At 48.6% G+C, this 23,571-nt stretch overlaps 1 protein-coding gene across 1 annotated transcript in view; it reads left to right on the forward strand.

Moving 5' to 3' along the window:
• MDGA1 (MAM domain containing glycosylphosphatidylinositol anchor 1) overlaps positions 1-20,473 on the forward strand; it is a 245,798-nt gene extending 225,325 nt beyond the window's left edge. Inside the window, exons 15-16 of the mRNA XM_089658457.1 lie at positions 2,848-3,003; positions 20,103-20,473. Of these exons, the coding sequence (XP_089514583.1) occupies positions 2,848-3,003; positions 20,103-20,473 (527 nt within the window). The remainder of the gene's footprint in view (positions 1-2,847; positions 3,004-20,102) is intronic.
• Positions 20,474-23,571: the final 3,098 nt, after the last annotated feature.

A 23,571-nucleotide genomic window follows, 5' to 3' on the forward strand; every position in this document is an offset into this window, starting at 1 on the left:
CTGGACCGAAACGGCTCACTCTGATTTCACCGCACACTGTGAGCTGCTCACAATGTGCATTAGAAGCTGCCGCAAGTCAGAGAGAGCTCCGCCTCATTTCCTGGCCGGAGGACGTCCAGTATCATCTAGCGCTTTCCTCCCCCATTTGACTATCCCTGACTCTGCCCCTTTCATTCATTGGCTTTCAGTTCTTTCAATCATCCATTATGTAGGGAGGTCTCCTACCAGGCAGTCCGGGGATCCCATGAATGTGAATGTAATAAGACTGCAGGTGCAATTGGGCCTAACACCCCATCACACCGGGGGTGACTTGGCATGCGATTTTTGCATTCTAGGCGACTCATTCTGCATTCACCTCTATAGCTCAGCTACAGATTGCTGACCACACCAGCCTGATGATGCAGAACCAGTGTAACCCCTTGTCTGCCAAGTGCATTTATAGATACTGCAACTCCCTCCTCACTGGTCTACCGGCACACAGGCTGTCCCCCCTTCAGTCTACTATGAATGCTGCTGCCAGACTCATCCACCTTACCAACCGATCTGTATCTGCCACCCCTCTCTGCCAATCCCTCCGCTGACCTCCACTCAGTGTCCTCCATCCCTCTGCCAATCCCTCCGCTGACCTCCACTCAGTGTCCTCCATCCCTCTGCCAATCCCTCCGCTGACCTCCACTCAGTGTCCTCCATCCCTCTGCCAATCCCTCCACTGACCTCCACTCAGTGTCCTCCACCCCTCTCTGCCAATCCCTCCACTGACCTCCACTCAGTGTCCTCCACCCCTCTCTGCCAATCCCTCCACTGACCTCCACGCAGTGTCCTCCACCCCTCTCTGCCAATCCCTGCACTGACCTCCACTCAGTGTCCTCCATCCCTCTCTGCCAATCCCTCCACTGGCCTCCACTCAGTGTCCTCCACCCCTCTCTGCCAATCCCTCCACTGACCTCCACTCAGTGTTCTCTGCCCCTCTCTGCCAATCCCTCCACTGGCCTCCACTCAGTGTCCTCCACCCCTCTCTGCCAACCCTCCACTGACCTCCACTCAGTGTCCTTCACACCTCTCTGCCAACCCTCCACTGGCCTCCACTCAGTGTCCTCCACCCCTCTCTGCCAACCCTCCACTGACCTCCACTCAGTGTCCTTCACACCTCTCTGCCAACCCTCCACTGGCCTCCACTCAGTGTCCTCCATCCCTCTCTGCCAATCCCTCCACTGACCTCCACTTAGTGTCCTCCACCTCTCTCTGCCAATCCCTCCACTGACCTCCACTCAGTGTCCTCCACCCCTCTCTGCCAACCCTCCACTGACCTCCACTCAGTGTCCTCCATCCCTCCCTGCCAACCCCTCCGCTGGCCTCCACTCAGTGTCCTCCACCCCTCTCTGCCAATCCCTCCGCTGACCTCCACTCAGTGTCCTCCACCCCTTTCTGCCAATCCCTCCACTGGCATCCAGTCAGTGTCCTCCACCCCTCTCTGCCAATCCCTCCACTGGCCTCCACTCAGTGTCATCCACCCCTGTCTGCCAATCCCTCCACTGACCTCCACTCAGTGTCCTCCACCCCTCTCTGCCAATCCTTCCACTGGCCTCCACTCAGTGTTCTCCACCCCTCTCTGCCAATCCTTCCACTGGCCTCCACTCAGTGTCCTCCACCCCTCTCTGCCAATCCCTCCACTGGCCTCCACTCAGTGTCCTCCACCCCTCTCTGCCAATCCCTCCACTGGCTTCCACTAACCCAACATATAAAATTCAAAATACTAACCACAGCTGGCAAAGCCACAACCCCGCCCCCAGCTACATCCCCAACCTCATCAGCAGATATCACCCGCTCTGCTCCTCCCAAGATATCTTCCTCTCTAGCTCCCTCATCACCTCCTCCCACACTCCCTCCTGTAGTTTTCTATAGGCAGCCTCTAGTGGGTGGAGCCTGTCAGGCCCCTCCCACAGCTCTTTCTCACCTTGCGCAGGTTGACTGATCTTGTCTCCGCCTTCTCTTATAGTTTTCTACAGGGAGCCCATAGTAGGTGGAGCCTGCTGGGCCCCTCCCACAGCTCTGCTTTCTCTCCTTGTGCAGGGGAACTGGCCTTGTCTCTGCCCCCTCTTGTAGTTTTCTACAGGCAGCCTCTAGTGGGTGGAGCTTGCCAGGCCCCTCCCTCAGCTCTGCTTTCTCTCCTTGTGCAAGGTCTTGTCTCCGCCTCCTCTAGTTCTCTGTAGTGGGTGGAGCCTGCTGGGTTCCTCCCACAACTCTGCTCTCTGCACAGTGCAGTGATGACGTTACTACTACATTTACAATATAATATCTGGGTTTGCAAAGGCATTGGGTGCCCTCAAAGTAGATTTATATCCTGTTTTGACCGGCATGCAGAGTTGGCGATCGTGGTGTCTGGGACCCATGGGCACCCCCACAAGAGGGGCACGGGTCCTGGGTGCACCCCTGCCAAATAAATCAGTAGAGCCAAGTACCAGAACTTGTTTCAGCATTAGCCTTCAGGCAGGGGCGGACTGACAACTCATGGGGCCCCCAGGCAATTGGGGATCATGGGGCCCCTGTGTCCTTGCCCACACTCAAAAGCCTATAAAAGATACCAGGGGCATTTCATGGGGCCCCCTACTGACTCCGGGTCCTCGGGCAGTGCCCGAATGCTCGAATGGTCAGTCCACCCCTGCCTGCAGGACTCAGCCCGGATCCACGGGACATCAGGATTTTTTTGAAATCCCGGGACAGTCCCGCGGAATCCGGGACGATTGTGAGGTTTGGCTTTCATGATGTTTTGCTATAGGTTCTGCATGTTCTGGGCAAGGACCAGGAGAAAGCTTGGCACAGGAGCTAACACTCTCTTCTGCTTTTTAGCCGATAACACGTGCAGTTTCGATGACGAGAAGCTTTGCGGGTTTGTGCAGGATAAAGACGACACCTTTGACTGGATCCGCCAGAGTTTGAAGACAGAAGATCCCAAGAGGACGGTGAACACGGGGCCAAAAGAGGACAACAGCGGCACTGCGGAAGGTAGGGCAATGCGCCATATTCTGTCAGTCATCATTACCCTTGTCATCAGATTACCGACCCTCCAGAAACGGATCGATGAAAATGTGCCTAAGGATGGACGCCGCTCAAACCGATCCCCAGGAGTCAGAGAGGGAACAGGATGTAGTGAGATGGCCTCAGCCGTCACTCTTGCCACGCCTACTAACGCGTTTCGTCCCGCTCATAGGGGGCTTGGTCAGAGTCTCTGTGACCAAGCCCCATATGGGCGGGGCAAAACGCATCGGGGTGTGTGGCCAGAGTGATGGCTGAGGCCATCTCACTACATCCTGTTCCTCTCTGACTCCTGAGGATCGGTTTGAGCGGCGTTCATCCTCCTCTACATTGTCAGGTTTCTGGAGTTACTTGGGACGCTTCTCTCATCTTCCTTTCTCTGCCGGCGGGGTGATTTTTGTCTGCTGTCAGCCTCGAGCGGCTCCAGAAGCATGAAAAATGTGGCTGTTTGTAAAATTAAATGTCTCTTATTTGTTCTAGTCACTTTCATTTGAAGTGGACCTGTCATCAGATATAATTTTCCATGTTTGGTGCATGCATACTAATTAATGTGTCAGTGCAATGCTTCTAGGTATGTATTACCACTCACGGAGATCACAGTACTCCCCCTGACAATGCCTTCATCTGATTTTCTCTCCAGAAGGACAGCACCATCTTTATTCAGGAATCATGCAGAGTCATTGGCTATGTTCTGGTTTGAGATCCTCAGAGATGACACAGTCATGTAAATCCTGGTCTCTGTATAGTTCAGGGCTGTGTTCACAAATGTCTGACCCAGATCAGCCCCTGCTGCAGCCTCTCACCTTGAGACTTGTTACAATGTACATCCCGATCAGTGGGGGAGGGGAGACTGAGGAAATGCTTCCTCCTGCCTGCAGTAGATGGATGACATCATCCCAGCCTAGGCAGAGTTACTGAGTAGAGTTCAAGGACCGCTTATTGATGATAAAAGATGGAACTTTTCTGAAAAGTGTTTTTGTTGATGTATATTGTGACATGACAGAGGTGGAGGTACGTGTGCCAACATCCCCAATGGTGGACTAGTATATTGTGACATGTCGGGAATGTACCGGCGCAGACCTACAGAGTTATTGACAGGTCCACTCTACCCGCTCAGTATTTCCAGTGTATATGGGAAGGAGATCCCCGAGGATCACACATCATCGGCACCAGCAGTATATCAGAGCTGCCAGCCGCCCAAAAATGTCCTCTAGTTGTGCGCCCACCACACATCATATGCCCATCTCCTGATATCTATAGAGGTAATGAAATGTTTCCATCCTAGTCCTTTGCTGTGTTCAGTACACACGTCAGAAGAATGTCAGCTGCCATATGTCCATATGTGACTGTCATGTGTCTCTGCTATATAGGGAGGAGAGACGTATATTTGCTGCTGGAGAAAGAAGAGATGGTGAGAGAGAGAGAGAGGGGAGGGAGTGAGGAGGGGAGGGAGGGAGCGAGAGAGGGAGGGAGGGAGCAAGAGAGGGAGGGAGGGAGAGAGGGAGAGGGAGGGAATGAGGGGGGGGGGAGTGGGGGGAGAGAGAGAGAGGGAGGGGGGAGGGGGGAGCAAGAGAAAGAGGGGGTAGGGAGGGGGGGGGGGAGTGAGAGAGGGGGGGATAGGGAGGGGGGGAGATAGGAGGGGACAGAGGGGGGGAGAGATAGGAGGGGAGAGAGAGGGGGAGGGGAGAGAGAAAGGGAGAGGGAGAGAGGGGGAGAGAGAGGGAGGGAGAGAGGGGGGGAGATGGGGAAAGAGAGAGGGGAAGGGGGAGAGGGGGGTGGGGGAGAGAGAGGGGGGAGAGAGAGAGGGGAGGGAGCGAGGGAGGGGAGGGAGCGAGGGAGGGAGGGAGGGAATGGGGGGGGGAGAGTGGGGGGAGAGAGAGAGAGGGAGGGGGGAGGGTGGAGCAAGAGAAAGAGGGGGTAGGGAGAGGGGGGGGAGTGAGAGAGGAGAGAGGGGGGGGGAGAGAGGGGGGGGAGATAGGAGGGGACAGAGGGGGGGAGAGATAGGAGGGGAGAGAGAGGGGGAGGGGAGAGAGAAAGGGAGAGGGAGAGAGGGGGAGAGAGAGAGGGGGGGAGAGAGGGGGGGGGAGAGAGAGAGGCAGGAGGGAGAGGGGAAGGAGAGAGAGGGGGTGTGGGAGAGAGGGAGGAGAAAGGGGGGGGGAGAGAGAGTGAAGGGGGAGCGAGAGAGAGAGAGAGGGGGGGCAATAGAGAGATGGGGAGAGAGGGAGGGGAGAGTGGGGGCAGAGGGGAGAGAGAGGGAGGGAGAGAGGGGGGAGCAAGAGACAGAGAGGAGGGAAAGAGAGGGGGGAGCAATAGAGAGAGAGGGGGGATAGACAGAGGGAGGGAGAGAGAGAGGGGAGAGGGGGGAGGGAGAGAGAGAGGGGGAGGGAGAGGGAGGGAGAGAGAGGGGAGAGATAGAGGGGGGAGAGAGGGATGAGAGGGAGGAGAGAGAGAGGGGGGGGAGAGGGGAGGAGAGAGAGATAGGGTGTAGAGGAGAGGGGGGGTACGCGAGAAAGAGGGAGAAAGAGTAGAGGAGAGAGAGAAGAGGAGAAAGGGGAAAGAGAGAGAGGAGGGGTGTAGAGAGAAAGAGGGGGTGTAGAGAGAAAGAGGGGGTGTAGAAGAGAGAGGGAGAGAGAGGAGGAGAGAGAGAGGGGTGTAGAGGAGAGAGAGTGGGGGTGGAAGAGGATGGCATAGAAGGGATAGAGTGGAGTGGTAAAGGGGTTTGGAGGAGGGAGAAAGAGGTTGTTCAGAGAGAACAGGAACGGGTGTGTGGAAGAGAGATAGAAAGAGAGAGAGGGGGAGGGGGAGAGGGATGTGGAGAAGAGAAAGAGAGAGAAAGGGGTTGGGTAGTGAAAAGAGGGGGTATGGAGAAGGAAAGAGAGAGAGAGAGAAACAAATACACTGAGGGTAAATAAACAAGAAGAAATATTCAAAGTGGTTGTAAACTTCAGACATGAAATATGAACAAAGCATAGCCCGCTACAGTGTGCACTTGTCTCAGTTCAGAGCACTAGTGTCATTTCTGTCTGCTGCCTCCTTCCTCTGCTATCAGCATGAGTCACTTCTAACAAGTTTTCCTGACACCAAGAGAAAAAAGGTGACGGGAGGGAGCTCGAGCTCACAGCCTGTGATTGACAGCCTCTGCTCTGTTCCTGTGTGCTGTGTAAAGGAGTGTGTGTCCCTTCCCTCCAATCAGCTCTCAGAGCTCGGCATCTTTTTGTTTGTCACCTGAATCCAGTCACTTCACTGGGTATATGGAAAGGTTTACAACAACTTTAAATAGAGTGCCAGAGGAGGAGGTAGAACATGGAGAGAGGGGGGAAGTAAGAGAACAGAGGAGGTAACATCTTGGCATTTGTCTAATAAAAAATTCTGGAACCTCAATACAGTTTTGTATCAGTTTTAAAGAGGGAAGACCGTGGTTGTTCCACATCCAAAATATATATATACACATAGAAAAAAGAAGAGAAGGAATCGGACTTCACTGGTACCTGGCTGACTACGCTTTCAATTAAACTGATATACTTTATCACATGAGACATATAAAATCCAAACATACGCTGTTTTCTGTTCATCCCTTCTAAGGCAGAGTAAAGAATACTATCAAATGTCCACCATCCTACTGAGTACTATTTTACATACATGTTGTCATGGTAAGGGGTCAGGCTCGTGGAGTAGAAACTATTGCAGTAGAGAGGCTTCCACTGACTAGCTGGATAAGTATACAAGCTGGTCACTCTAGCAGATGACACGGGCTCACCTGAGGTGCGGGGCCGAAGCACCAACTAGTATTCACCATAACTCCCAATGGTGGAGATGGATTTTTCCGCATGTTAGTACCAAGTCATGATCCTCAGGATCTCCCCACCAGGAAGTGAGCAATTCAGGGTCCAGGTGACAGATATATCAGGTTGGGATCAAGCAGAAGCGTAGTTGAGAAAACAGCCAAAGGTCTGTAATGAATGGTTGCAGGTTGGGATCAAGCAGAAGCAGTCGAGAAACAAGCCAAGGGTCGGTAACAAATGGTTGCAGGTTGGGATCAAGCAGAAGCGTAGTCGAGAATCAAGCCAAAGGTCGGTAATGAATGGTTGCAGGTTGGGATCAAGCAGAAGCAGTTGAGAAACAAGCCAAAGGTCAGTAGCAATTTGTTGCAGGTTGGGATCAAGCAGAACCCTAGTCAAGAAACAAGCCAAAGGTCGGCAAAGAATGGTTGCAGGTTGGGATCAAGCAGAAGCATAGCTGAGAAGCAAGCCAAAGGTCAGTAACAGATGGTTGCAGGTTGGGATCAAGCAGAAGCGTAGTCAAGAAACAAGCCTAAAGGTCGGTAACAAGTGGATGCAGGTTGGGATCAAGCAGAAGCATAGCTGAGAAACAAGCCAAAGGTCAGTAACAAATGGTTGCAGGTTGGAATCAAGCAGAAGCATAGCTGAGAAGCAAGCCAAAGGTCAGTAACAGATGGTTGCAGGTTGGGATCAAGCAGAAGCGTAGTCAAGAAACAAGCCTAAAGGTCAGTAACAAATGGTTGCAGGTTGGAATCAAGCAGAAGCGTAGTCGAGAAACAAGCCAAAGGTCGGTAATGAATGGTTGCAGGTTGGGATCAAGCAGGAGCATAGTTGAGAAAACAGCCAAAGGTTGGTAACGAGTGGTTGCATGTTGGGATCAAGCAGAAGCGTAGTCAAGAAACAAGCGTAAAGGTCGGTAACAAGTGGATGCAGGTTGGGATCAAGCAGAAGCGTAGTCAAGAAAACAAGCGTAAAGGTCGGTAACAAGTGGATGCAGGTTGGGATCAAGCAGAAGCGTAGCTGAGAAACAAGCCAAAGGTCAGTAACAAATGGTTGCAGGTTGGGATCAAGCAGAAGTGTAGTTGAGAAACAAGCCAAAGGTCAGTAGCAATTTGTTGCAGGTTGGGATCAAGCAGAACCCTAGTCGAGAAACAAGCCAAAGGTCGGTAAAGAATGGTTACAGGTTGGGATCAAGCAGAAGCGTAGTCAAGAAACAAGCCAAAGATCGGTGACAAATGGTAGTGGAGATACGTACAGCAGCAGGAGTGACAAGAGTGAGATATCGGCCAGAGAGCACAATAATCTGGCAAACAAGTGCAAAGACATGGCTTAAATAGGAAGTTCATGGGAGGAGCAAAAAGTTTAACCTCTTCACGCCGGCCCGCACACAAATGTGCGACCTCTCGGTATCTGGGCCTAGACGCTGAGCGGCCGCACATTTGCGTTCTATTAAAAAAGGACATGTGCCAAGAGCGCGCGCTCCCAGCACATGTCCGGTACTCACGGAAAGGTCCCGATCTCCTCTTTTGATCTTTCCCAATCATGTGACCGCCATGACGGCGCGTCCAAATGGTCACATGACCCTAAACCCCGCCCCCGCCTCCTGGCTTCTGGAACCCTTAAAGGGCTGGGAGGCGCCGACGTGAAGGGGTTAAGCTTCTCCAAAAACAAGTTTCTAGACAAGAGTGTTCAAGGAATAGTCCTGGGAGCTGTTCAGCATCTCAGGTGGCTCAGCAAAAAGAAACAGACACAGCAGAGGTTGCAGGTTCAAATCAGGGTGCTGACGCATGTGTACTCAATAAACATTGGCCAAGTGGTGATGGACCCTCTTGGGTCAACGCGTTTTTCAAAGAGCTTCTTCAAGGCCACTTTGGGATCAGACAAGAAAGTAGCAACATTTAACTAAATACAAAAGAAGGATCTTCGTAAAAAAAATATATACAAATATAACATATTTGGATATTTGTTGGCATTGTCCAAATAGGTTGTATCTGTATATATTTTTATCCTTGTATGATCCCAAAGTGGTCCTGAAGAAGCCAACAATTGTCCCAATAAGTTGTATTTGGATATAGTTTTAAGCAACTCATGGGGCCCCCCGGCAATAGGGGATCATGGGGCCCGTGTCCTTGCCCAAACTCAAAAAAGCCTATGAAAAAGGTACCAGGGGCATCTCATGGGGCCCCCTACTGACCCCGGGCCCTCGGACAGTGCCTGAGTTTCAAAATGGTCAGTCCGCCCCTGGTTTTAAGTATTTTCTTTTAATATTGTTTTCTATTTAATTAACCCCCCTGGAGGTATTCCTGAGTGTAGCTCGGGGTAAAGTTTCAGCACCACAAGCGGTAACCCCGAGCTATACTCGGGCTTACCATACGGCGTTGCTCAGGGATTCCCTGCAGCGCTTACCTTGTCCTGCACTCCCGCGATGTGTCCCCTGCAGCGTCCCCGGCCATCTCCTCCAGCCGATGCCGGCATCCGGCTTCCGTGTTCCGGTCCCTGCGCGCGTCAGGACATACTGGGGCCAGAACCGGCGGCAAATTTAAACATTTTAAAAACTGTCATTTTCTATTAAACAAAAATCACATAGTATAACATTCCTGTATCAAACCATTTCACATACATTGTGTCCCGAGTGCTTTGTCCGGCACCCTGCCTGCATTTTTACTGTTCTTTCTGCCTGGAAACTGAGAAACGTCCATGGCGTCCAAAAAGCGTCCCTTTAGGTCAGACGCGGTTTTAGACCGGCTAGAGAACAGCGATAGTAAATCAGAACCACTTGCAGAATTGAGTGATAATGATTGGTGGGGGAAATTCCTCATCAGACACTGAAAACGATTCTGCAACTGAGCTCAGCGATGGGCGAACTTGGCGCTCTATTTCACATTTCAGTGTTTTTGGTTTGATTATATTATTGAATTACATTTATTATTATATTATTTTTTTTTATGATTATTTATTAAATTATAATTTATGATTTCATGTTTCAAGTTTTATCATCCCCGGGATGTTTACTAGACTCTTGTTCGGACAGATTTCAGTGAGTTATTCCTAAGAATTACAGGCCTACAATAAAAAAACTACATATTTCCATGCAAAAAAATGTACCGCTTTGAGCACAGAAATACTGACATAATCAGACCGCTAGGGAGGTTAAATGCTGCTACTGCCTCATCTGATCCCAAAGTGATCCTGAAGAAGCTATTTGTGAAACGCGTTGACCCAAGAGGATCCACCACTTGGCCAATGTTATTGAGTACACATGTCAGGAATCAAGGAGTGACCAGAAAGGTGTGGACTGACACAGGGAAACGCAGGTTTCAGGTATAGTATAATACAGGTTATTAGCCACCCAGATATATATATAAACACACAGTGAGCAAACTAACCTTCCACTAATCTTAGGAGGTGCAGGAACACAGGCGTAGTCAGGGCTGGAGAGGTGGAATGGTCAGGCCGGCCGTAGGGTTCTGTAACGACTGCCTGGTGGTACCTCTAGCGGTCCTCAGGGCAGGATTCCCCAGGGCGCGGAGTCTAAGTCCCAGTCTGCTATTCACCAGGGCCCCTGATGGTGGGGATGGACTTGGAGCAGACAGGAACCAGGTCGCGGCCCCTGAGTACACCTGCTAGTGATAGAGGGATCCGCCAGAGGTATGTGCAGGTACGGCTGGATCCGTGCAGGATGGATGGATGGCAGAGTAGTGAGCGTGGTCAGACGGGCCAAGTCAGCAACATGCGGGCAGCAAGGTATCAAAGGAGCAGGCAGAGAATGGTCAAGGTCACAAGCCGGGTTCAGTAACTCACGGACAGCGCAGTACAGAGGATCAGGCAGAAGGATGGTCAGGGATGAGCCAGTAGTCAGAACAGGAGACGGTCAACAGGAATCAGGATCAGGCAGGGTCGGCAACAAGGTATCTTCTCACAGGAACTAGGAACAGGATACAGGGGCTCATGGGAAAACATACACCAAGGCCCAGAGCACAGGCCTGGTCATGCCTTATATACACCTTTCTGTAATCAGCCCCAGGTTTGGCTGATTGTGAGCTTCTGGCTGCTAAGACACGGCAGGAGAGTCCCACCACCAGTGCTGAGAGCACCCGCTGGTCAGCTCTGGTACTGCAGCCCACACGGCAGGAGAGTCCCACCACCAGTGCTGAGAGCACCCGCTGGTCAGCTCTGGTACTGCAGCCCACACGGCAGGAGAGTCCCACCACCAGTGCTGAATCCATTCCTGACAACACATGTATATACAACAACAGGCCAGTAGGGTGGTAAACATTTGATAGTAATCTCTGCTATGCATGAGGAGGAATGAATAGAAAACAGCTTTTGTTCTTATTTTATGTCATGTTTGGATTTTATATGACTTTATATATGTAGTAAAGTATATGATAAATGTTTTATTGCAAGCGTGGTCTCCTATGTACCCGCAAAGTCTGTTTGGTTCCTTTTTTTTCTATTTATATACACGGTTTTGTATCCAATGAGGAATTGCCTTCCTGTTGCAGATCTAAGGGGCATGGGGGCCCTCTATAGAGCAGGGGTGGACTGACCATTTGGAAACTCGGGCACTGCCCGAGGGCCCGGGGTCAGTAGGGAGCCCCATGAGATGCCCCTGGTACCTTTTTCATAGGCTTTTTTGAGTTTGGGCAAGGACACAGGGGCCCCATGATCCCCTATTGCCCGGGGGCCCCATGAGTTGTCAGTCCACCCCTGCTATAGAGCCCTATCCCCCTAGGTCAGGGGTAAGCAACCCGTGGCTCTCTAGCTGTTGTGGAACTACATTTCCCATGAGGCATTGCAACATTTACAAAACTGACAGTTACAACTATGACTTACAGAGGCATGATGGAACTTGTAGTCCTGCAACAGCTGGAGAGGTAGGCAACCGCAGGTTGCCTGCCCCTGCCCTAGGTACAGCCCTGAGCACTGGACATGTGCAGTTCATTTAATTCTGAATCACAATTCGGACAATATGTTCCTTATTTGAAGATTTAGATGTATCCGAATTTCCAAATGACAATAGTAACCAATCTGAAATAGCGAAACAAAAATTTGTCCAAAATTCGACATTTTGTCTAAAATTCGACTCAAAGTTGAAAAGGAAATCGAATTTGAAATATAAACATTATTGCCGATTATTGTTTATATCCTTCAAAGACTATGTGTATTAGTGTTAGAATAGAGCCATCCTCTGAAAATTCAAATTGTGAAAAGAATAAAAGAAAACTGAATAGAATAGAAAAGAAAAGAATAGAAAGGAATAGAATAGAAGTTAAAAAATTAATAGAATAAAATAGAAAGAATATAGATGTCTTCTGAAATTCGAAAAAGAATAGAATAGAGTAAAACCGAACAGTATAGAATAAAAAATAAAGCTCTGCCCACTTTTAGGCGATCTCTGAAAACCTGTCTCTTCAGGGAAGCCTATCCTGCCCTCAGCTAATAATGGAATCTTCTATTCCTCCTACCAGTCCATCCCCCACAGTTACTACCTTTTGTACCACTAGCCCCTCCCTCCTAGATTGTAAGCTCCCAGGATCAGGGCCCTCCTATCCCTCTTGTATTGAACTGTATTGTTGCTGTATTGTCTCCCGTTATATTGTAAAGTGCTGAGCAAACTGTTGGTGCCATAAATCCTGTATAATAATAATATAAATCCTGTATAATATAATAATAATATAAATCCTGTATAATATAATAATAATATAAATCCTGTATTATAATAATAATTAAAAAAAAGAATAGAATAAAACAGAATTTTAAAAAAAAGAATAGAATGAAGCAGAATAGAGTAAATATACCTGTGTTCCAAAATATGCATTTAAAAAAGAATAGAATAAAAAAAAGAATAGAATAGAGTAAAAAAACAGAATAGAATAAATATACCTGTGTTCCGAAATATGAATTTCAAAAAGAATAGAATAAAAAAAATAGAATAGAGTAAAAAAACAGAATAGAAAATAAAATAGAATACAATAGAATAGAAAATACAGGAATAGAGTAAATATACCTGTGTTTCAAAATATAAATTTCAAAAAGAATAGAATAAAAAACAGGATAGAATAGAGTAAAAAAACAGAATAGAATAAATATACCTGTGTTCCGAAATATGAATTTCAAAAAGAATATAATAAAAAACAGAATAGAATAGAGTAAAAAAACAGAATAGAAAATAAAATAGAATACAATAGAATAGAAAAGTGTATGCTCTATATGCTATCTTGTCTATTCTTATATTAATAAAATATTTTTGGAAGAAAAAAAAAGAATAGAAAATACAGGAATAGACTAAATATACCTGTGTTCCGAAATATGAATTTCAAAAAGAATAGAATAAAAAACAGAATAGAGTAAAAGAACAGAATAGAAATTAAAATAGAATACAATAGAATAGAATAGAAAATCCAGGAATAGAATAGAAAAGAATTGAATAGAAAATAAAGGAATAGAAAAGAAAATACAAGAATAGATCTGAATAGAATAGGTTAAAATACAATAGACTACAACAGAACAGAAAGACTATAACCGTCTTCTGAAATTCAAATTTTCGAATAGAATAGAACTAGCTGTTCTTCACAATGAACTCAGATTGATTCAATATTTTCGATTTTGAATTTGATTCGAATTTGATTCGAATACTTTGAATCCATTCAAAAACGAATAAATAAAACTGAATGCAATGAAACAAAAATTAGCAACTTAATGAATCGATCCGAAACAAAAGTAATTTTTTCGTTCTGCACATTTCTACTGAGCTACATGGTAACAAAAATGGGCAAAGAGTCCAAAACCGAGACACAGATTGTAACAGTTACAAGATTGAAGGCAACAAATTGGGTCCAAAGCAGAATCCATTTGGATTTATTTCCCCTCCAATCCCTGTGAGCTGAGCCATCGTTCTCGATCCAGGCGTTCGACTAAACCCACACATACGGCCTTGGCTGCTGCAGAGGAGTTCAGGACCATTGTTCCTTAGAATGGTGACAACATGGCAGAGATTTCACACCGGGGTCCCCAGGACTGGCCGTCTCTCTGATGTTCACATTCGCTCCCAATGGCGATCGGGTTTTTGGAATCGCGGCTGTAGGAGCGAGCCAACATCTGTGAACAACCGAATGAGCCGTGGCTGGCTGTTAGGAGAATATCGCTGTTGGGAAAGTTCTCCATGGGAGCCACACAGGAACAAAAAAGAAATATATTGCAGATTATCAGCCCTCAGCCATGGTGGCTGCCTTACTTTTCTTTTTTACAGGCGTTTTTCGCTATATTTTTACCCGTTGGTCCTGACAATAACACACTTCCTTGTCCTAGGGTGACTACACGCTCTTGCTTTACTGTATTGATGAAGCGGAACATTGTCACCCTAAGACAAGACTATGCTACACCCCCTCTCTGTTATTCTATAACATACAGGGGAGGGTTCTATAGTATGCAGAGATAACTGAGAAAAATGGAACTGATACCAGTGCACAGGGCTTTCCAAGAAAATGGGTGCAGGAGCTCCCCCTTCTGAGTCACTTCTTGTCTCTGCCCCTTCCCCCCCACCCACCTCCGAGCACCGTTCCTTGGTTCCACCCCCTACCTACCTCCGAAGCACTGTTCCTTGGTTCCACCCCCTACCCACCTTTGTCCACCGGCACTTGGTTCCACCCCCTACCCACCTGTGTCCACTGTCCCTTGGTTCCACCCCTACCCACCTCTGAGCACCATCCCTTGGTTCCACCCCCTACCCACCTCTGTGCACCGTTCCTTGGTTCCACCCCCTACCCACCTCTGAGCACAGTCCCTTGGTTCCACCCCCTACCAACCTCTGTGCACCGTCCATTGGTTCCACCCCCTACCCACCTCTGAACACTGTCCCTTGGTTCCACCCCCTACCAACCTCTGAACACCGTCCCTTGGTTCCACTCCCTACCCACCTCCGTGCACCGTTCCTTGGTTCCACTCCCTACCCACCTCTGAGCACCGTCCCTTAGTTCCACCCCCTACCCACCTCTGAGCACCGTCCCTTGGTTCCACCCCTTACCCACCTCCGTGCTCCATTCCTTATTTCCACTCCCTACCCACCTCCAAGCACCGTTCCTTGGTTCCACCCACTACCCACCTCTGTGCACCATCTCTTGGTTGCACCCCCTACCCATCTCAGAGCACCATCCCTTGGTTCCACCCCCTACCCACCTCCAAGCACTGTCCCTTGGTTCCACCCCCTACCCACCTCCAAGCACTGTCCCTTGGTTCCACCCCCTACCCACCTCCAAGCACTGTCCCTTGGTTCCCCCCCCCTACACACCTCCAAGCACTGTCCCTTGGTTCCACCCCCTACCCCCCTCCAAGCACTGTCCCTTGGTTCCACCCCCTACCCACCTCCGTGCACCGTCCCTTGGTTCCCCCCCTACCCACCTCCCAGTACTGCTCCTTTTAGAATAGACAGAGCACAGTATTATTTTGTGTTGCTAATTAATTTATATGGAATTTGTTAATAACAAGAAAAGCAGTAAAATAGATCCTCCGCATCCAGCAGCAATAGATTCCCCCAGCAACAATGCCCCCCTGCAACAAAATACCATCCTAGCAACAGTAGACCCCCAGCAGCAACAACAGACCTCCCCAGCAACAATTGACCACCATGCAAAGACAGATCCCCTCCATTAACAATAGATCCCCCAGCAGACAGCATCAATAGACCCCCCAAGCAACAATAGATTCCCCCAGCAACAATGCCCCCCTGCAACAAAATACCACTCTAACAACAGTAGACCCCCAACAGCAACAGCAGATCTTTCAGAAGTCAGCATCAATAGACTCTCAAGCAGCCAGCAACAATAGACCTTTCCTTTCACGGTAGATCCCTTCCAGCAGTAATTGCCCCCCAGCAACAATAGATCCCCATCGGCAACAACAGACCTCCCCAGAAACAATAAGCCACTATGCAAAAATGAATCAATAGATCCCCCAGCAGACAGCATCAATAGACCTTCCAACACACACCCCCTCCATTTTCCATTAAATACATTCAGCGCTGGAGGTGCCAGATCTGCGTTCCCCCGCGTTTTCACTGAAAAAAATCCCCGCCATTGCACCACAGGCAGGCAGCACAAGACGTTATTAGCGCTTATGATTTCTGGCAGGATCAACAAGGATTTTTTCGGCACTTATCGAGCAGAGATAACAAAACGTTTTACAATGTTGTATTCAACAGACCGAAAGGCAGCAAATAAGAGAAGTTCTTTGTTCGGATTTACATGCCCTTTAAATCCAATGAAGTTGCCATTTCTTCGATTCGGATTGTAGCGTTTTTTTTTCCTCCTCTGTAGTACCAATCACATTTAGGGGCGGGCTCACATTTGATTGGTGGTTGTAAGGAACCACCAAGCTCAAACATCATTCTAAAGTAAAGGTATTCCATTTTTGCATGAAATGATGAAATAATACATGTTCAGATTTTATATTTACTTTGTTGCCCCAAAAGTACATTGAAAAGTGTTGGATTTCACTTTTTCAAATAAAATTAGTATTGTTGTTGTGCAGGTTTGTCCAGAAAAACAGGCAGACAGGACAGTTACAATACAATTGAACACAGGAGGGTCAGGAGGGCTCTGCCCCTGGAACTTACAACCTAAAAGGGAGGAGCAAGTGGTACAAAAGGCAAAAACTGTGGAGGATGAGCTGAGGTCAAAGTACAGAGATGAGTATTCAGGGATCTTCTAAAGGTGGACAGAGTAGGGTATAACTGGACAGATTAGGGAAAGGAGTTCCAAAGGTTAGGAGAAGCTCTGGAGAAGCCTAGAGGCTCTACAGAAGTCCAGAGGATAGGAGAGGTCCAGAGGACAGGAGAGACTCTGTAGAAGTTTAGAGGATAGGAGAGGCTCTGGAGAAGTCTAGAGGATAGGAAAGGCTCTGAAGAAGTCTAGAGGATAGGAGAGGCACTGGAGAAGTCTAAAGGATAGGAGAGGCTCTGGAGAAGTCTAGAGGATAGGAGAGGCACTGGAGAAGTCTAAAGGATAGGAGAGGCTCTGGAGAAGTCTAGAGGATAGGAGAGGCCCTGGAGAAGTCTAGAAGATAGGAGAGGCACTGTAGAAGTCTAGAGGATAGGAAAGGCTCTGGAGAAGTCTAGAGGATAGGAGAGGCTCTGGAGAAGTCTAGAGGATAGGAGAGGCTCTGGAGAAGTCTAGAGGATAGGTGAGGCTCTGGAGAAGTCTACAGAATAGGCGAGGCTCTGGAGAAGTCTAGAGACTCTGGAGAACCCTAGAGGCTCTAAAGAAGTCTAGAGGATAGGAGAAGCTCTGAAGGAGTCCAGAGGATAGGAGATGCTCTAGAGACGTCTGGAGAATAGGAGAAGTTCTGCAGAAGTTCAGAGGATAGGAGAGGCTCTGGAGCAGTCTAGAGTTTATGGAGAACCCTAGAGGCTCTACAGAAGTCTAGAGGATAGGATAGGCTCTAGAGAAGTCCAGAGAATAGGAGAGACTCTAGAGAAGTCCAGAGGATAGGAGAGGCTCTGGAGAAGTCTAGAAGATAGGAGAGGCTCTGAAGAAGTCTAGAGGATAGGAGAGGCACTGAAGAAGTCTAGAGGATAGGAGAGGCACTGGAGAAGTCTAGAGGATAGGAAAGGCTCTGGAGAGGTCTAGAGGATAGGAAAGGCTCTGGAGAAGTCTAGAGGATAGGAGAGGCTCTGGAGAAGTCTAGAGGATAGGAGAGGCTCTGGAGAAGTCTAGAGGATAGGAGAGGCTCTGGAGAAGTCTACAGAATAGGCGAGGCTCTGGAGAAGTCTGGAGACTCTGGAGAACCCTAGAGGCTCTAAAGAAGTCTAGAGGATAGGAGAAGCTCTGAAGGAGTCCAGAGGATAGGAGATGCTCTAGAGACGTCTGGAGAATAGGAGAAGTTCTGCAGAAGTTCAGAGGATAGGAGAGGCTCTGGAGCAGTCTAGAGTTTATGGAGAACCCTAGAGGCTCTACAGAAGTCTAGAGGATAGGATAGGCTCTAGAGAAGTCCAGAGTATAGGAGAGACTCTAGAGAAGTCCAGAGGATAGGAGAGGCTCTGGAGAAGTCTAGAAGATAGGAGAGGCTCTGAAGAAGTCTAGAGGATAGGAGAGGCACTGAAGAAGTCTAGAGGATAGGAGAGGCACTGGAGAAGTCTAGAGGATAGGAAAGGCTCTGGAGAGGTCTAGAGGATAGGAGAGGCTCTGGAGAATTTTAGAGGATAGGAGAGGCTCTGGAGAAGTCTAGAGGATAGGAGAGGCTCTGGAGAAGTCTAGAGGATAGGAGAGGCTCTGGAGAAGTCTACAGAATAGGCGAGGCTCTGGAGAAGTCTAGAGACTCTGGAGAACCCTAGAGGCTCTAAAGAAGTCTAGAGGATAGGAGAAGCTCTGAAGGAGTCCAGAGGATAGGAGATGCTCTAGAGACGTCTGGAGAATAGGAGAAGTTCTGCAGAAGTTCAGAGGATAGGAGAGGCTCTGGAGCAGTCTAGAGTTTATGGAGAACCCTAGAGGCTCTACAGAAGTCTAGAGGATAGGATAGGCTCTAGAGAAGTCCAGAGGATAGGAGAGACTCTAGAGAAGTCCAGAGGATAGGAGAGGCTCTGGAGAAGTCTAGAAGATAGGAGAGGCTCTGAAGAAGTCTAGAGGATAGGAGAGGCACTGAAGAAGTCTAGAGGATAGGAGAGGCACTAGAGAAGTCTAGAGGATAGGAAAGGCTCTGGAGAATTTTAGAGGATAGGAGAGGCTCTGGAGAATTTTAGAGGATAGGAGAGGCTCTGGAGAAGTCTAGAGGATAGGAGAGGCTCTGGAGAAGTCTACAGAATAGGTGAGGCTCTGGAGAAGTCTAGAGACTCTGGAGAACCCTAGAGGCTCTAAAGAAGTCTAGAGGATAGGAGAAGCTCTGAAGGAGTCCAGAGGATAGGAGATGCTCTAGAGACGTCTGGAGAATAGGAGAAGTTCTGCAGAAGTTCAGAGAATAGGAGAGGCTCTGGAGCAGTCTAGAGTTTATGGAGAACCCTAGAGGATCTACAGAAGTCTAGAGGATAGGATAGGCTCTAGAGAAGTCCAGAGGATAGGAGAGACTCTAGAGAAGTCCAGAGGATAGGAGAGGCTCTAAAGAAGTCCAGAGGATAGGAGAGGCTCTAGAGAAGTCCAGAGGATAGGAGAGGCTCTGGAGACGTCCAGAGGATAGGAGAGGCTCTGAAGAAGTCCAGAGGATAGGAGAGGCTCTGCAGAAGTCCAGAAGATAGGAAAGGCTCTGGAGAAGTCCAGAGGCTCTGGAAAAGTCCAGAGCATAGGAGAGGCTCTTGAGAGGTCCAGAGGATTGGAGAGGCTCTGGAGAGGTCCGGAGGATAGAAGAGGCTCTGGAGAGGTCCAGAGGATAGGAGAGGCTCTGGAGAGGTTCAGAGGACATGAGAGGCTCTGGTGAAGTCAGGAGGACAGGAGAGGCTCTGGTGAAGTCCAGAGGACAGGAGAGGCTCTGGAGAAGTCCAGAGGACAGGAGAGGCTCTGAAGAAGTCCAAAGGACAGGAGAGGCTCTGGAGAAGTTCTGAAGGTGAGCATGGGAAGGTGGTGATGAGGGAGATAGAGAACAAGAGGTCTTGGGAGGAGCACAGTGGATGATTTGGGTGGTATTACCCGATGATGTTGGACTCAATGGGAATATGATATTAATAGAGGTCTCTGGTGGTGTTATTTGGCATGGTGGACTTTCAATGAGTTCTGGGGGTAATCCAAGCTCCTTTCAACTATCCTCTATTGGAGATCAGTTGCACGTTCCCACGTTTGATCAGCACCCAGCCTGTTCGCCCTTTGCTGATATGACAAACAAACCAGCTATATGAGGCTAAATCATAAAAGCTCAGACTTCCAGCTGCTGGAATTTACACAAACAGCTCCGGGTCCTAGGAGGCCTCATTGAGTAAATATGGTCATGACCAGATCACATCATCCAACGATGCAAATTGATCTCCAGTCACTATGAACCGCAGCCTGACAATGTCACCCGTCACACTAGCATCACAAGATTCATATCCCTGGTTGATAGAATGCTAGAACAAACAGCTGGTGGTCCCGGGTGATGCCGGAACAAAGGTGGTTCTGTCCTTCTGGAGAGAAAAGCGGATGAGCTCATTGTCGGGGGGGGAGTAGTGTGATCTCTTTGTGAAGTAATAAATACCTAGAAGTGCTACAATGACATATTGCTGAGCATGCATGGATCTAAAAGAATATATCCAATGACAGGTCCCCTTTAAAGGGGGGTTTAAAAAATGTGTGAAGACATTCTGAATTTACCAGAGTCGGTCTCTTCCTCCAGGTTTCTTCATGTTCATCGAGGCGTCATCGCCGCGGAAGGCGGGGGACAGGGCGCGGCTTATCAGTCCCATGTACAACGTGACCCTGATTAAACTGAAACCACCCAAAGCTTCGTCCTACTGCATCTCCTTCTATTACCACATGTGGGGCCGACATATAGGTGAGTCGCCTGTATCTATAGAGCCAACCTATACTGTAGTGCTGTATCCTGCTGAGCCTCGGGGATGGGAAATGAAGGAGAATCCCCCCCAATGGGGTTCCAGCCATACCCTACTCTATCCAAAAAGAACGTTTCAGGCCCAGTTCACACTCCATGCATTTTCAGTTGCCTTTTTTTGCGCTGCATCCAAAAAACGCACAGAAAGTAGGTGATATGGTTGTCAATGTCATAGTTCACACCAGGGGCGCACTGACCATTTGGGCACCCGGGCACTACCTGAGGGCCCGAGGTCAGTAGGGGGCCCCATGAGATGCCCCTGGTACCTTTCATAGACTTTTTTGGGTGTGGTTTGAGTGTGGGCAAGGACAAAGGGGCCCCATGATTTCCTATTGCTCGAGGGCTCCTTGAGTTGTCAGTCCACCCCTGGTTCATACCAAGCGCTTGCAGTTCCAGTTCGTTCCGGTTGCAGAGAAAAAAGTAAAACAGGCTGTATTTTTCCTGCGCAGAACTGTGCTGGAAAGCAGTAAAATGCATCAAAAACGCACTGGAACACACCAAAACCGCACTGGAATGTACATGTCCCTATTTAACCTCTTGGTGCCGGCCGAACGCAAATGTGTGGCCTCCCGGCGTCTGGGCCTAGACGCTGAGCAGCCGCACATTTGTGTTCTATTAACTACCTGCCGACCGCAGATAGCCGAATGACGGCTGCACTGCGGCCGGCCAGTTCTGGGTGGACGTCATATGACGTCCCCCCAGAACGCGCTCTCCTGCGCGCCCCATGGGGCGCGCACCCGGCGATCTCCGTGATCGCTGTGTCCTACGGACACAGCTGATCACGAGATGTGGTAAAAGGCCGATCATACCGGCCTTTTACCACGTGATCAGCGGTGTCCAATGACACGCTGATCAGAGGGAAATGCAAGTGCCGGTTCTCGGCTGCACTTTCCTCACGCTGTCAGATCGTGAGGAAAGTACTGCCGAGAACTGGCAGTTGTCAGAGCGGGGATCAGCACTGATCATCAGGGCACTGATGATCAGTGCCCTGATGATCGGTGCCCAGCAGTGACACCCGCAAGTTCCGCCCAGCAGTGCGCCCACTAGCTCCGCCCACCCGTGCCCAGCAGTGCACCCACCTGTGCCCAGCAGTGCACCCACCTGTGCCACTCTGCAGTGCCACCTACCTGTGCCCAGAAGTGCCACCTACATGTGCCCAGCAGTGCCACCCACCTGTGCCCACCCACCTGTGCCCACCAGTGCCACCCACCTGTGCCCACCCACCAGTGCTGCCCACCAGTGCCACCCACCAGTGCAGCCCAGCAGTGCCGCCAGTCAGTGCCACCAGTCAGTGCCCAGGGGTTGTGCCAGTCAGTGCCGCCAGTCAGTGCCCAGCAGTGATGCCAGTCAGTGCCGTCTATCAGTACCCATAATCAGTGTCACCTATCAGTGCCGCCTATCAGTGCTGCATATCAGTGCCGCCTATCCGTGACCCCTAATTAGTGCTGTCTATCAGTGCCGCCTATCCGTGCCACCTCATTAGTACTGCCTATCAGTGCCCTTTAGTGCTGCCTATCAGTGCCCATCAGTGCCGCCTATCAGTGCCCATCAGTGCTGCCTCATCAACGCACATCAGTGAAGGAGAAAAAATACCTGTTTGAAAAATTTTATAAAAGAAACAAATAAACTTTTTTTTTTTTCAAATTTTTTGCACTTTTTTTATTTATAGCGCAAAAAGTAAAGCGCCCAGCGGCAATTAAATACCACCAAAAGAAAGCTCTATTTGTGAGAAAAAAAATGATCAAAATTTCATATGGGTACAATGTCGCATGACCGCGCAATTGTCAATCAAAGTGCGGCAGCGCTGAAAGCTGAAAATTGGCCTGGTAAGGAAGGGGGTATAAGTGCCTGGTAGGCAAGTGGTTAAAAAAAACATACATGCTGAGAGTGCGCACCCTGCATGCTCCCAGCACACATGTTCGGTACTCACAGAAAGGTCCCAATCTCCTCTTTCGATCGGGACCTTTCCTAATCATGTGACCACCGTGACGGCGTGACACACGGGATCCCACCGCAGTGGAATTTTCCATCTATCTCTTGCAGAAAGGGTTAACAGGCCGTTTGGCGCACAGCCACGCATCGCCCCTTGTGACTGGCTGTCTTCCAGCAAGCATGATTGCGCATTTTCGAAATGTGTCAAAGCATCTGTGCGATGGTCCAGGGGGGACGCATTTTAGAGGGACGCAGTCTGCATCAGCTGGGGAGATCCGGGCCCCGGGAACCCAGGGGGCCAGGCAGTGTATATATTAATCTAGAGCTATACATGGAACGTATATCTGTAACAATGAGCATATACAATGGATGGGGCCCCATGTGATCCAGAGAGTGCCCTGCATGATCCTTATCGGTATCATGACACACAATGTATCGGTATCATGACACACAATGTATCAGTATCATGACACACAGTATATGGATATCATTCATGACACACAATGTATGGATATCATGACACACAATGTATCAGTATCATGACACACAAAGTATCAGTATCATGACACACAATGTATCAGTATCGTGACACACAATGTATCAGTATCATGACACACAAAGTATCAGTATCATGACACACAATGTATCGATATCATGACACACAATGTATCAGTATCATGACACACAATGTATCGATATCATGACACACAATGTATCAGTATCATGACACACAATGTATCAGTATCATGACACACAATGTATCAGTATCATGACACACAGTGTATGGATATCATGACACACAATGTATCAGTATCATGACACACAGTGTATGGATATCATGACACACAATGTATCAGTATCATGACACACAGTGTATGGATATCATGACACACAATGTATCAGTATCATGACACACAATGTATCAGTATCATGACACACAGTGTATGGATATCATGACACACAAAGTATCAGTATCATGACACACAATGTATCGATATCATGCCACACAATGTATCAGTATCATGACACACAATGTATCAGTATCATGACACACAATGTATCAGTATCATGACACACAGTGTATGGATATCATGACACACAATGTATCGATATCATGACACACAAAGTATCAGTATCATGACACACAATGTATCGATATCATGCCACACAATGTATAAGTATCATGACACACAATGTATAAGTATCATGACACACAATGTATCAGTATCATGACACACAGTGTATGGATATCATGACACACAATGTATCGATATCATGACACACAAAGTATCAGTATCATGACACACAATGTATAAGTATC

Source organism: Staurois parvus, unplaced genomic scaffold (genome assembly GCF_062004578.1).
Source record: "Staurois parvus isolate SC_StPar_1 unplaced genomic scaffold, SC_StPar_1.0 ptg001071l, whole genome shotgun sequence".
Taxonomy (NCBI): Eukaryota; Metazoa; Chordata; class Amphibia; order Anura; family Ranidae; genus Staurois; species Staurois parvus.